The 14,893-nt window shown below is 38.8% G+C and overlaps 2 protein-coding genes across 2 annotated transcripts; one reads left to right on the forward strand and one right to left on the reverse strand.

Moving 5' to 3' along the window:
- The first annotated feature begins 94 nt into the window (after window positions 1–94).
- On the forward strand, window positions 95–7,871 carry LOC4327008 (uncharacterized). The gene is made up of 19 exons (XM_015760005.3): window positions 95–487; window positions 961–1,035; window positions 1,138–1,288; window positions 1,845–1,913; window positions 1,993–2,165; window positions 2,603–2,740; window positions 2,876–3,001; window positions 3,080–3,178; window positions 4,304–4,427; window positions 4,594–4,657; window positions 4,927–4,981; window positions 5,080–5,204; window positions 5,357–5,430; window positions 5,565–5,614; window positions 5,851–5,937; window positions 6,026–6,076; window positions 6,154–6,237; window positions 6,529–6,579; window positions 7,310–7,871. Exons 1-19 carry the CDS (start codon window positions 146–148, stop codon window positions 7,391–7,393), a joined length of 2,022 nt encoding a protein of 673 aa, XP_015615491.1. The 5' UTR covers window positions 95–145; the 3' UTR covers window positions 7,394–7,871.
- A 2,064-nt stretch (window positions 7,872–9,935) lies between these two features.
- Window positions 9,936–13,359, reverse strand: LOC4327009 (uncharacterized). Its single transcript, XM_015759476.2, has 8 exons — window positions 13,171–13,359; window positions 12,396–12,433; window positions 11,883–11,972; window positions 11,715–11,798; window positions 11,525–11,559; window positions 11,351–11,436; window positions 10,531–10,596; window positions 9,936–10,225 (listed from the first exon to the last, which is right to left on the reverse strand). The coding sequence occupies exons 1-8, from the start codon at window positions 13,235–13,237 to the stop codon at window positions 10,191–10,193; spliced, it is 501 nt and encodes a 166-aa protein (XP_015614962.1). The 5' UTR covers window positions 13,238–13,359; the 3' UTR covers window positions 9,936–10,190.
- Window positions 13,360–14,893: the final 1,534 nt, after the last annotated feature.

Raw genomic sequence — 14,893 nt, forward strand, 5'->3', positions numbered from 1 at the left:
CCAGGCCTGTGGTCAGATGGGCTTTTATACATTTGGTAAACTGTCGCAGTGACACGCCCGAATAAAACCCTTGGCCGCAGCCGCCTCCCTTTCTCCCGGCCGCGCGAAATATCACGCCACCGCCGCCGCCGCCGCCGCGAACGCCATGGCCACGGGCATGCTGCTCCGCGGCCTCCGCTCGGCGGCGAGCCGGACGAGCCCTGTCTTCCCGACCTCCGCCTCGTCCCCGGCGCCCTACGTCTCGCCGCTCCTCCGCCGCCTCTACTCGGCCGCCGCCGCGTCGGCAGCCGCCTCCCCGGCCCTGGGGCCCGGAGGCGCCCTCGACCCGTCCCGCATCCGCAACGTGGCGGTGATAGCCCACGTCGACCACGGGAAGACGACGCTGATGGACCGGCTCCTGCGGCAGTGCGGCGCCGACATCCCACACGAGCGCGCCATGGACTCCATCAGCCTCGAGCGCGAGCGCGGCATCACCATTGCCTCCAAGGTAACCCACCTTCCACCACTCGCGCGCGCCGCGTGGTTAGTGAGGGCACACGAGAGGTTAAATGTCCATTCCGTCGAACATACTGCGTGCATCACGTGAGGGATTAGAATGTTGGCTTGGGGAAGGAAGTGAGATCTGCTTCAAAGGCCATTCTCAAACTTGCGCTACTGTTTTCCCTGTTATACATCGCTGAGCACCTTGGCAGATTTCAGTGCGTAAGTAAATTTCTGGGAGGATTTATGTCACTTATGGTTCAACTGCTCTGCTCATTCTGTACTCCGTAAAGCCTGCACATCTATTGTAGTTCAATAAATCACTCCCGAAATCTGATCTGCTGAGATAATCATTATCTCATCCTTCTGATTTTTTTTTTTGTTGAAACTTCTTCATTGATGGTCCAATAGCTGCATAGCATTCAGTATGGTAACTTTTTATGTGGCATCTCACTTTTTTCGTCTCGGCTATTTGTGTAGGTCACTTCTGTCTCTTGGAAGGAGAACGAACTCAACATGGTTGATACACCTGGTCACGCTGATTTTGGTGGCGAAGTACACACTCAGCACTCTTTTATAATTTCATACAGTTAAGAACAAGAAGAAATGATGATTTTTCTATGGTATCTGACATGATCCTCACCAATTATGTGACAGGTCGAGAGAGTTGTTGGAATGGTTGAAGGGGCGGTCTTGGTTGTTGATGCTGGGGAGGGACCTTTAGCGCAGACCAAGTTTGTACTTTCAAAGGCTTTGAAGTATGGCTTGCGCCCAATTCTCCTTCTCAACAAGGTTGACAGGCCATCAGGTTTGCTTATTCTCAGATGCTCTGCTCACTATGGCAGTATTTTGTGAGCAATGGATGGCATGTACATAACAAAGTGATTCAATTGTCTTAGATATGAATCAAGCTACGATCTTAAGCTGAGCAAGTATGAAGTTTTGATGTGTAATTTAGTTTAAGCAGATAAACAGAAACATATACTTTGGGGGTAAATACACAATAATTTTTATCCAAAATGACACAATATTCCATTTCCCGTCACAAAATTAGGCTACCTTTTGTTTTCTATGTTTACAGAAAAAGAGAAATATCCAGTCATGTAATTTTTAGTTAGAAGGCCTTTCCTTTTGAGTAGCCTGTTATTAGCATTGAATGTTTTTTAGCGTTAGCAATAATTTTGTTTGAAAGATGAGCTACTGCGATATATTCACTTCCCACAAAGTAAAAATGGCCAACTGCAGTGGGATACACCAGCTCAGAAATAGATAAAGCATTATATTCATTATTTTTGGCATATATATATATCCCTAGTATATTATGTTTGCTATAGCTCTTTAACTAACCAATTATACTCCAACAGTTTCGGAAGAGACCTGCAATGAAGTAGAGAGCTTGGTGTTTGATCTATTTGCAAATCTTGGTGCTACAGGTGCATTTCTAGTACTTCAATTTGGTGCCTTGGAAGTTTTTTCATAAATATGTGACACTATTTTATTCGGGTTTTGCAGAAGAACAGTTAGACTTCCCAGTTCTTTATGCATCGGCTAAAGAAGGCTGGGCTTCTCTAGAATTCACCAAGAGCCCTCCTGATAATGCGAAAAATATGTCTGCATTGCTTGATTCCATTTTACAGCATGTGCCTTCTCCAAAAGCTGACCTTGAGGCTCCATTCCAAATGTTGGTTAGTGTATTGCACAGCATCTGAAATGGATATTTTATTTAGACGAGGGAAAACTTGCTATTTCTTTTGTAATTCTCCATCCATCTCTAATGACATGTTTATTAGAATGAGTGAACGACTAAGTATTATGGCGATTTGTTTATTTGTAATAGAGTTCCACTTGATTTAGCAACCAAAACAAAATGATGCCTTCGTTTTTGGCCAAGTTTTCTCCACTCTTAGTCAATAGCTATTTGTAAGATTCCACCTCCTTTTCAGAATTTAAGACTTCACACACTTCTTCTTGTTCCGAAATGTGTGTTATTTAACTTTTGCAGGCAAGTTTTCTCTAATTCCCCACCCTAGAATTTATCTTAAATTTACCTCTTCTGAAGATATTTATGTAAGGTTGTACTGGTAATTCTTAAGCGGAGCCAGTAATTCATAGTCTTCTACAGGTTTCCATGATGGAACGCGATTTTTATCTAGGACGAATACTGACTGGACGAGTAAGATCTGGGGTTGTCCGTGTTGGTGACAAAGTGCATGGTCTTCGTAGCACAGATGATGGTGTTCAGAAGATCGAAGATGGAAAGGTTTAACTGAATTTCTTGCACTTCTTCTCGGCAATGCTTAAACGCTGAAGACACTTTTTTCTCATTCAATATGTTTAAATTATTGTATTCATTAAATGCCTTAAGGACCTTTGCAAACTACTGAAACAAATTCAGGTTGTCAAGCTCATGAAAAAGAAAGGAACAAGTATGGTAATAGTAGAGGCTGCAGGAGCTGGCGACATAATTTCAATGGCTGGATTGGCTGCTCCAGCAATTGGGCATACTGTGTCAAATTCAGATGTAGGTTGCTAATTCGTGCTGCTGAACGTGTTTCTATTGTCAGATATTCCTTGTACTAATAATGGTTGTACAATATAGATTTTGACTGCCCTTCCTACAATTGAGTTGGACCCTCCCACAATATCTATGACTTTTGGTGTGAATGATTCACCACTGTCTGGCCGCGATGGCACTCATGTAAGTAGCAAACAATTAACCTAGACATCAAAGTGTTCCTATTTATTCCTCATATTGTTTTCATTGTCCTTTTTGCTTTTGATGAAAATTCATGCATATTTGTTTTGTTTTCCTATACATCAAAGTGTTCTTATTTTGCTTTTCATGTTCCTATTTTGTTTTTTTGCTTAAAGTTAGGTTATTGTTTTAAGATAGATTTCAGATTCCTGTAGGAGCTGCTAATATGTTAATGGAACCATGATAATCAGATGGTGTTATAACTTCCACGCACTATGTTGCTCTGGATTTGGGGATGTCATATGCAGGATTCTAAAATTTAAGGAACTAGTTAATTCATATTGGATCTGAAAATTTGTTGCAGACTGAAATATATTAGTTATTTTACCTTTTCCTTTTTAAGAAAAAGAGAATATAACATTTGCTCACTGCAATATAACTTGTATCACTAGATCTTGTTCATAGTCACTACTTGAAGTCTTGAACTACAAATAATGGGTAGATATCAAATGTTGACTTGCTGAGCATGATACTACTAGATCATAATTTTCCTGTCAAAATAATCAGAAGGCAAACATACCATACATTTTTAATCATCTGAATTCAGTTACTAGCGCATAGGTTTTCCTAAATCTATCGGTGGAGCTAGTCCTCTGAATGAAGTTTTAAATTGGTAGGTGAGAGTAAGGACTAAGAAGCTAACACCATTAGTCTTGGAGGTCTAAATCCAAGGTATGGTACTAGCCTCCTAGGTGTTTTTGCAATGCTATCCAGGCTGGTTTTTGGGCAGTATGTACATACTTTTATTTAATGTGAAGTTTTATGTCATTTGTTTCTGAGGAATGGTGCGGTCAAATTTAAATTAGGATATAACGATGCAAAGTATGGAAGCCTTGGTGCCTCTAAGTAAAACACACCAGCGTTCGATCTCCTTTGTTTGAATGACATAGATAGATCCAACCACAGCTATTCTAAATCAACTTCATAGGTTGCCTATGCTGACTACACATAGTCTGGAAAGAGCCTAATTACCAATCTGTATGGTGCTATAGTAATATAAATTTGTATTCAATAAATCAAGCAATAATAGCTGCCCTCTTTTTCTGAGGTCCATCTAAAATTTTGTAGCTAACTGGAGCGAAAATAGGCAACCGCCTAATGGCAGAAGCAGAAACGAACCTGGCAATTAATGTTCTTCCTGGACCATTATCAGAATCTTATGAAGTTCAAGGAAGGGGAGAACTTCAGTTAGGTAAGTATATGTACCACTGATGAAATCCCTTCTTTTTCTGATATATGCTATTTAACTGCTTTTTTTTCTTGATTTATTTGAGAGCACTTCATACGTCAACCTCGTGTACAATATAATGAAAAGTTTCCTGCCAACTATAGCATTTGATGATCTGCATAACTTCCAGGAATCTTGATTGAGAATATGCGCCGCGAAGGATTTGAGCTTTCAGTTTCACCCCCAAAAGTGATGTGAGCACCAATATTCCACATATTATACTCTTTGTATGCTTACGTTTTCACTTCAGCCTGAAGTTCTTTAGTTCAATTTTCTTTCCAACAGTATTAGAGAAGCTAACCGTTTGTAGCTAGATATTTTGTTCTATTACTTTGTTTCACCCTGAAGTAGTTATATTCCCTGTTCTGTGGAAATACACTTTCCACTGATATCGAACTCTGTATCTGAGCAATTTGGCAGCACTGTTCCCACTATTAACTAATTTATGTATTAATTGAAATAGGTATAGAACAGACCGTGGAGAAAGGTTAGAGCCTATTGAAGAAGTAACTGTTGAGGTAGAAATATGGAACCTTGTTTGAACTTCTTTGTTTTTAGTTGTTTACTTTGTTCTAAACTTGTATTCATAAACTGTTAATGTTTGAACATATTGTAGGTAGACGAGGAGCATGTTGGATTTGTCATGGAAACCCTGACACACAGGAAGGGTGAAGTAATGGACATGGGCCCTGTTCCAGGGACAACTGGGAGAACTCGGATCTTTTTGACCTGCCCATCTAGGTGATTAGTGCATATAATTACCAGCTGCATGATGTGTCACCTTCAAAAGCATATTATAGTTGATGCCAATTTTGGACTCGATTGTCTTTTGCCATGTATTTCAGTCTGGTTCTCAATTTTTTATGATACGAAATGATGCATTATGTATGCAGGGGTTTGGTGGGATTCAAAGGAATATTCAGCAGCTTTACACGTGGAACTGGGTTTATGCATCGCGCTTTCCAGGGTATGCTATTTCTTATTAAGTCCTAGATGATTTCCTTAACTCGCCTATGCATTTTTTTGAAGTAAACCACGCCATTGATGCCACCAACTAGATTTTATTGAGAGTATTTGACCTTGGTTTCTCTATGATTGCAGCATATGCTAAATACAGAGGTCAGCTGGGCAATGTTAGAAAAGGAGTTCTGGTAATGCCAATTCCTTCAGTTTCATAATTTCTTCTGTTTACTCTTATCTGTCTTCATACCAAACAAGTTTTACATTATTTTGCAATAATAGACAGCAATGAATTTTTAAACCAAGAATTAAGCAAATGAAATAAAAGAAGGAATATGTCATTAAATGTAAGCAGGATTTGATGAACTGCACCTTATTCTGCTCAACTCAACATGACAAATGTAAGTGCTCTTATGTGTATATGTAGGTATCTGTCGGCAAGGGACTTATCACTTCACATGCACTTATGAGTTTAGAAGCTCGTGGTATTCTGTTTGTTTCTCCTGGGATGGAGGTATCGACATTTATTCATTTTGTTACTATGATCTACCATCTAAGAGTAGGGGGTTTCCTTATTCCTCTTTCTTTCTCCTTTCTTTAAGGCGTACGAAGGCATGATTGTTGGAGAGCACTCACGTGACAGTGATCTTGATGTAAGTTGATTATATGCTTATCAATGAATTAGGTTTCTCTTCTAATACACAAACTAAATAACTCTTCTGTTGTTCAGATCAATCCTGTGAGAACTAAAGAACTTACAAACATTCGAGCTCCAGGAAAGGATGAAAATGTCAGGCTTTCTCCACCACGATTGGTATGTTGTGTTTTAACTTTTACCAAGACATCAGCATTCAGGAGATATCACTTTATCACCCTACAGACTAAATGGTGCTGCTTTAAACACTAGTTAACAACTTAATACCAACGGAAGCCTTGCAAGCTTTATAATATTCGCGTCACACTCTCCCTTGGGTTTTGGGAACTGAGGAGACCATAAATCTAGATTATGTGCATTCTTTGCTGAAAAATGTCATTTGCTTCCTTCCTTTAGCTTCCTCGGAAATGATTGTTACATAATCTTAACTAAAGGCACTGAATCATGCAGATGAGTTTGGAAGAGGCAATTGGATATGTTGCTGCAGATGAGCTTATTGAGGCAAGTTTTCTGTATTTGCTATTGATGATTCTACTTGTACTTGTGTGAGGACTAAGTGGCACAAGCAGCGCATAGAGATGAGCTTTCCATTTTTCCCGATTCTTATTCCGATTCTTTTTTGGCTTGTTACTTTTAGCTCTAGAAATAAAAAAAAAATCCTGGTTTTTTTTTTGGATTTTGAAATGACTTGTTGACGACTATTGCCAATGTATAAAACCACTTACATTTCAGAAAAAAATCCTCTGCCAGACGGAGATTCTGCAGGCTAATGAATGGGTGCATTGTTATTTCTACCATATAATACAATGGCATGTTACAAACAATATTAAGAACCAAACAAAGAAAGCAATCAATAAGCATCCACCTGCAGTTTCTGCTATATAGTTTGCTACTAGCATTTGTAAAGGATTATCAGAAATCTAAATTAGAGATGTGTTCTCTGTGCATGGGTTGGAATGTAGGAATGCAGCCTACAAAACAAAATGCATGCTACAATATATGCATGTTAGTCCACATTCAAATCCAAATTTAAGTTACTCTACATGCTGCTAGCTTTTTTTTGTTTATTAGAAGTGCAGATTATCCTAAGAAAATAATCTTATTTTGTGGAATATTACTCCCAATCTTTTACCAAAAGAAAATAATCTTCTTGCTTGATTTAAGCTTAACTGTTCCAACTCCTATTCCAGTTTGCTCCTGGAGTTTCATATTGACATTTGAGCTTCATCAGGTTACTCCCAAGGTCATTCGGCTTCGGAAGAAATATCTGGATGCCACGAAACGTAAGATGATGAAAAACAAACCAATGGATTGAAGCTTCAGTGACACTAAACGAAGTTTTGTGAGTGCTGCTACATTAGTCTATAATAATCCAAAAGGCGCAGATGCATCCTATTTATGTATAGGTTGGCGGATAGCTTTTTCAAGTGCTGCCAGCGTTCCTCACCATGACCCAGCATGAAAATTTTATTCAGCCGTGGGATGATAATGATTCACGGCATGCTAAGAACGAATAAGCCCGTGATTGGAGCTACTGCTATAACAGAAATACAGAACAGGGTGGGTGGGCTGGTAACATGGATTACCTCTGGAAGGCGATTATACCTTTTGATAGCCTTTTTACAGTAATTGTTGGAACGACCATAGATATTGCCCTTGAAGGTCATAGTATTCTTTTCTAGTTGAGTGCTGAAAAAATGACAGCTATAGTCTCTTTTGATGCTGGTTGTTTTTGTTCACATTTGTATGGGCATGTGTTACTGAGAGATGAAAGGAAATCATTTGAAACGCTATGATGCATGAACTAAGACAGAAGTACAGAAGGTCGTCATGAGCATTGTTTTACACGTAATGCCGTATATTCGAACATTTCGCTTTCTGATGAAATCATGAAACCGCTCGTTGGTACGTCGTATATTTTTCTGAGATATAAAATCGTTGACAGGTTGACATGAGTTTGTAGAGTTTCCTAGTTTTTTTAGCTAAATTTTACAAAACTACATATAGTTTGATCTACCTATGATGTAAGACATTATATTGCAAAACTGTATACTCCCTCCGTCCCATAATATAAGGGATTTTGCGTTTTTGTTTGCACTCTTTGATCACTCGTCTTATTCAAAAAAAATTTAGAATTATTATTTAGTTTTTTTTACTTGTTTTATTATCCAAAATACTTTAAGCACAACTTTTCGTTTTTTATATTTGCACAATTTTTTTCTAAGACGAGTGGTCAAACATTGCAATCACAAACTTAAAATCCCTTATATTATGGGACGGAGGGAGTATTTAGCACCATTTTTTCACAAAACTATAGATTTAGATTTAATACCAAATATCATGAAACTACTGGTGCAATATTGATTGTTATCACAAAACATACAATATTATTGATTGTTATCACAAAACTATATATTTTAAAATTTAAACCCTTGGCACTAAAGTTAGATTCAAGCTTTAGATAAGTTTGTATATGCAATTTTACAATACTTTGTCTTAAATCTATAATTTCGTAATAACTGTATTGTTAATTCTATAGTTTTGTGATACACTGATTTAAATATGTAATTTTGTAATAGTTTGGTTAAAATATATATGACTTTGTGAAATTTATTTTTTTAATACACAACATACTCCCTTCCCCTTTTTAAAATATTCTTACTATTACATAATATTAATATAAGTATTTCCAAGTTGTTATAGCAGTGAATAAGGTTGAGGAGAAACGACTTTTGTGTCGCATATTAAATAAGAGACGGTGGAATAAGGTTGAGGAGAAAATACTTGGTGGAGGTGGAGGGAAATTGAAGAAAAAAAAGAAGATTGATGTGATAAGTATGTATTCTCTTAGAACTAAGGTAAGCGTCATCAAATGTGAAATGCTTGTATTTTATTTTGAAACAGAGGGAGTAGCTATTTATGGAGTTCAAATTGTCATAAAATATACTCCTATCTACTTACTTTTCTCAATTAATCGCAACCAAATTTTATGTAAGGCTCCTTTCGAGCAAAGGAATTTTGGAGGGTTGGATTCCTATGAAAAGAATTCATTTGAAATATAGAAATGGCCTCACCAAATTCATCAGGATTGCCTCCAAACATAGAAAATTTTAGAGGATTCTGAAATATTGGAGACTTCCTAACATGAGGTTCTACCTCTTTAAAAAATTCATTTGCATCCATTTTTCTTCATTCATGTGTTTTTACTGTGCTCCATCCAAACGATCATTTTCCTTCTGATTCCCGTGTTTTTCCCGCACTCTATCAAAACGATCATTTCTATTGTTTTCATGTGTTTTTCCATCTATAAATTTAAGGTGACATGGCACTTAAATACTACGATTTTCCTATCCTTATGTTTCTGTTTGCATTTGTGTTTCAAAGGAGTCCTTACTTTTTTTTTCTTTTCTTTTCTTTTTTTGCTTGCTTTCTCATGTCAATCAATCAGTCATCTGGTTTTAATTTTATATCTCATTAATTCCCATGAAGAACTCCAGAAGTGCACGACGCTACATATCATTCAAAATCAGCAATCACAGGATGTCACTACTTCAGCTTGCGCATAGGCAATTTTGAGTGAAAGCTTGAAGTGACTGCTACGAGCCTACGATCTTTGAATGAAAGCATGGAGTGACTGCAACGAGCCTACGATCAACCCCCTCAGTATGAATCTACGACCTACAGGTCTTGCCTTGTCAAAGATCAAAGCCCAAAATGTATGGACACTAGCTGACTTCTTGATGTTGGGCATAATTGAGAAATTTCAGGTTCTCAATGATGATTAGTCTTATTTTTCTCCTAAAGAAGATAGCTAGGTTATCTTAATGTTAAGCAGCATGACCATGGATTATCTCCAGTATTCACAACGTTCTTGATTTATATATCAACGTAAGTAAACGCAAATTTTGCATAAACTGATCATACTACATATGCACCCTGCCAAGCTCAAGTTTACATCAAGCCACGTCGACAATACTACAGTTAGTCAATGCATAATTTTATGGAAATATCGAAATCGAGACCGAGTTTAAAAGATACTAGGGGCATATATATAAGAAATAAATATCCAGCCGACGCAGCTCACGCCTTCATTGTCCACATGGTTGCCGCAGTTATTTGCGTGCTTCAGCCTTCCTCTGTTCTTTGGCTGCCAAGAATAAAATTAACATCAGTATACATATTGCAATCTAAGAAAACATGTTACTAACTGAATGTGTAAAATGAGCATCACTTCATCTCAGTGCTAAACACTTAGTTACCTGCAAAATGCACCCATAATGTTATCAAAACTAGTAAACAAAGGCATCAAAATTTCACAAGCAATTGAATATACACTCCATGATGCTATGATCAAACAATATGTTTTCATATATGATATGTCTGCAACCAATTCTGAATGACACAAGAAAACCAAAACCATGAAGCAATATACAAATAGCAAGGGAGATGTACCAGCTTTCTCCTCTTCACGTTTCTTTGCAGCATCAGCTCTTTGTTGTCTTATTAAAGCAAGACGTTCTGCATTTGCAAAATTATAAAGGGTCATGGCTGTTGGCAATTCACAGGTAATTCTTCAATATTGAACGCACCCAAAAAAAATATACAATGCCAATTCTACAAAGATATATAATAATGTCAAATGGACAGTTCTGACTGAATCTGACATTAAATGGTAGATGTGCGTCTCACATATAAAATAGAATCTTCTTTGTTCTAGAAAGACAATTATCTTGAAGAGTAAAAGGAAAACATTTGCACCATTGTGAGACATCTAAGAGGATTGCATTAGTAAATTTTCAGGTCGAAGTTCAGAAAGAATACAAGAAGATTTTTGGTTAAAAATCATTAAACAAGACGCAAAAACTTCATCCATAAGATCAGTGAAGTCGGCTGAAAAATATGCAAGAATTGTAGGATTTGTCCACATATAACTTGTTTTTTTAGTATAATGCTAGTATCGGTACTGAATCAGTACTATCCAATGTCCAGTAAGATGTCAAATCTAAACCCACTGATGTTTATATCTGATTAAAGATATCAACTGGGTTAAAGGGCCCTGATTTATCCATTGTTACTGATACTAAATTTTGTACATCATGCTAGCATGTTAAGCTATTTTCCTTTGTTACAGTGTCTGTTTCTATAGGTATACTGAACCAGATTTAATGAACGCTCATAGGTCGCATGCGATATAAATACATAAGTAACTACAACCAACAAGGAACACCAAAAGAAGGGAAGAGGTGGACATAATATAGATAAGAATTCTCACCCAAATCTTTCCTAGCTTGTTCTGTTTTTCCTTGCTCCTGAAGCTTCATATAGCGCTCATGAGCTTTCTGTTTCTCGATCTCCTCTCTATAATTCAAACATATTTGAAGTATTGTACCTTAAAATTTTCCTGAACAGCTAAACACAATGCATGGACTGAAATAAGAAAAGGTACCTTTCACGCCTCGAGAGCTCAGTTGTCTTTCCGAGCTGTAAAATGCAAAGTAAGTTGGACAAACGCATGAAAAATATACTAATTGGTACACATGAACAAAAAGATTCAGACGTAACTATCAAATAGTATGAAGATCAAGGGGGAAAACAGAAAATATAGTCCAAAATATTATCAGTAGTCACCAACTTACATCAACTTCCTTGGCTTTTATATTCTTTGCTTTCACTAAGTTCGGGTTTTCAATCTGAATAAGACCTTCAGTTCCTTTATGTTTCTGGAATTGTTGCACAACATGTCAGATAGGTAAGAAAAGGAACTGAACTATGAACATATACTTGCAGAGAGTAAGATTACTTACAGCCTTCCCTTCAGACTCATCTTCAGATTCTTCCTCTTCAGATTCTTCTATGTCGTCTTCTTCCTCCTCCTTTTCCTCCTCAGCTAAATTCTATTTGATACTCAGTTCATTCATTAGAACGAATATGACAAGGTAGTGTTGAAACAAACCAAGGTTTGGTGCAAATAATTGAGTAAACATTTGCAATTGCAATGCTCTTGATTTCATTACTGCGGATTAACAACATTCATCCATGTGGATACTGGAAACGCCCAGAATATAAATAAATAAATAAATACAAGCGATTAGATGTGCTATTCTTTGCACTGGAACAGATGCTTTGACAACAAACAAAACTAACCAATGAAATAGTTGTTCTTCTTATCCATTCAGACAATGATTGTTCACGGTGAAATACGAAATGCCAAAAGCAAAATAGTTTAGTTTAATATTATCCTAAACCGTGTAACTGACAAAAAAGTTTTTTTTTTCTGGTTCATCTAGGAGCGACACATGGTAGAAATGTGGACGAACCTTCTTAAATGTGCGTGGACGACCTGAAGTACCAGCAGCTGCAGTTATTTGAATGGAAAAGATGATCAGAAGCAAGTAAAAATATATATATTGCACTTAGCAGGATATCAAAAACGAAATCAAAATCCAGAAGCACAAACTAAAAAGAAATGGTCTTCAATTGTACATCAAGAACTTAAAAATATTATTGCACTCCTGTATACAGTCTCAACAGAGTTCCTTTGTCTGAGACTAGATAAAGACAGAGGTGCAATCGATTTCTCACTGCGTTTAAACTCCACACAAACCCTTATTCCGTGAAGATCTGAAACAGTGAACTGGAATTTATAAAACTAATAAATCAAAACGAAGAAACAGAATCGAGCTGTACTACTGCATCATGGGATAGAGCCAAGCATCTAAAGATGCAGATAAGTGCCTGACTACATGAGCATCAAAATCAGGCAACATAAACACCGAAGCTAAGACCCATGTTAGATCAACGAGTCACTCCCTCCTCCACGACCCAAACCATCAAACACCATCGAATTGTATGCTAACCCGTACAGCATCACAAAAAAAAAGCGCTCTATGCATCGCGTTCAAGTCAAATTCACAGCCGCTCGTGTTCTACGAGCACATCCCAGCCTAGCGAAACCCGAACCCCCCCGCCGCAGCATCAGATCGAGCAGCCCGCCCATGCCGGCGGCGGCGGCGGCTGACGGCTGGCACCAGATTTCTCAGTGAAAACGAAACAGGGCCGAATCGAAAATAGGAAAGGGCGCGACGTCGGTACCGATCTCCTCGGGGGTGGAGAAGTTGCGGCGGCCGGTGGGCTTGCCCTTGAACTTCCCCCTGCCCATGGCGGAGGCGGCGGCGGCAGCGGAGGAGGAGGATGAGGAGGTGAGGGGGAGAGAGCGGGGAACTGGGGCGTGTGGAACGGAGGGAGGAGGGTTCGCCTAAGCTGCACGCGGGGTGGGAATCCGAAACCCTACTGCCGCCGCGGCCGCTTTTTACAGGGCGGTGGGGGCTGAGGAACGAGAAAATCTGGGGAGGAAATGGAGACCGGTGGTGGTGCTGCTGAGAATCGGGTGCGACGCGACCGACTGCGCGAGTGCGTGCACCGTACGTACTGGTAACCATTCCCCAAAAAAATTGCACTTGTAGTACACCATTATATAAGCTTAGGAGCTGTTTGGTTTACGTACTAATATTGACTAGATTTATCATACTTTCTTAGCTAAATTTACCAAAGGTGAGGCCATCAAAATCCAAACTACACTCTAGCCAACAAAATGAAACCATGCCACATTTTTTAGAGTCACTTACATGTGGGATCTAGATTACAAAATAGAAATCTTACCACACTTGTGGAAGCCAACCAAACACTCATCTAACATGGTCAAACTTGCCTAACCTCAAGTGTGGCAAAGTGTGGCAACTTATGGCCATCAATCAAATAGCCCCTAAATTGTTAAAATCCTATTAGTTTTATGGGCTTTGCTAAAATATCAACTTCAGTCAGACTATCTAAACTAAAATACCATCCTGAACACTACACTCTTCACTCTTCTTCTTGCCTCCAATGTTAGAAATGCTCGTCGGCAGTCGTCCCTGTCTTTCATCCATTCCCGGCCACCGTGTCGCGGCTTGAGAAGGTTGCAGCGCTCTAGAAGTTAGTGGAGATCAGTGACGCACGAGCTAGAGGAGGCCATCACTATACCCTTCTTGTCTTGCCGCTGACTGTCGTGCCTTGTCGTTGCCTTCGTTCCATCATCGTGCGTTGTTGAAGGAGGTTGCTGTCACTCGCTCCTCGTCTTGCCAACCAGCTGTTGCGCCCTGTCGTCATCGTTGTTCCCTTGTCAAATCAGAGTTAAAGGAGGTTGTTGTCGCCTACTCCACGTATTGTCCATAGGCTGTCGCGCCTTCGCCACCACCGTCATTCCATCGTCTGCCGTAGTTGAAGGAGGTTGCCATCATCCGTTCCTCGTCTTGCCCGCTAGCTGTCGCTCGTTGTAGTTATCACCACTCTCTCGTCGCTCCAGAGTTGAAGAAGGTTAGGGACATCACATATGGATTTGGATGTGGTTGGCCAACATCAAGGCTCGAGTTTCTAGCTCACGTTTTTATTTTTCTGAGAGCTAGAAATTCATTTTGTTAGGGACATCACATAAATACCCTAATTCAAAGGAGTGAGTGAGTGTTAAGGAATACTACTTTTTCATGACATGGTTAGCCCTTTTTAAATTTATTGGTTGAATTATTATCGAGGATTATTTGCTACACGCTTCTAAAAATATGTTTTTTTTCTCAAAAACTTTCCTGTACTATTTATTTAGGTCACTTATTCTAAGCTATTAAGGGGCGAATGGTAGAAGCAGATTCACATCGTTAGCCATTAGGGGCCGAACGGTAGAATTGAACATTAAAATATGAGGTATGCTACAGTACTTTACCATAGCTACCCTAAAATAATGTTGGTTTGTTATGTTTTGGTTTACTGTAGACTATTGTAGCGG

The sequence above is a fragment of the Oryza sativa genome, chromosome 1 (genome assembly GCF_034140825.1).
Source record: "Oryza sativa Japonica Group chromosome 1, ASM3414082v1".
NCBI classification, from domain to species: domain Eukaryota; kingdom Viridiplantae; phylum Streptophyta; class Magnoliopsida; order Poales; family Poaceae; genus Oryza; species Oryza sativa.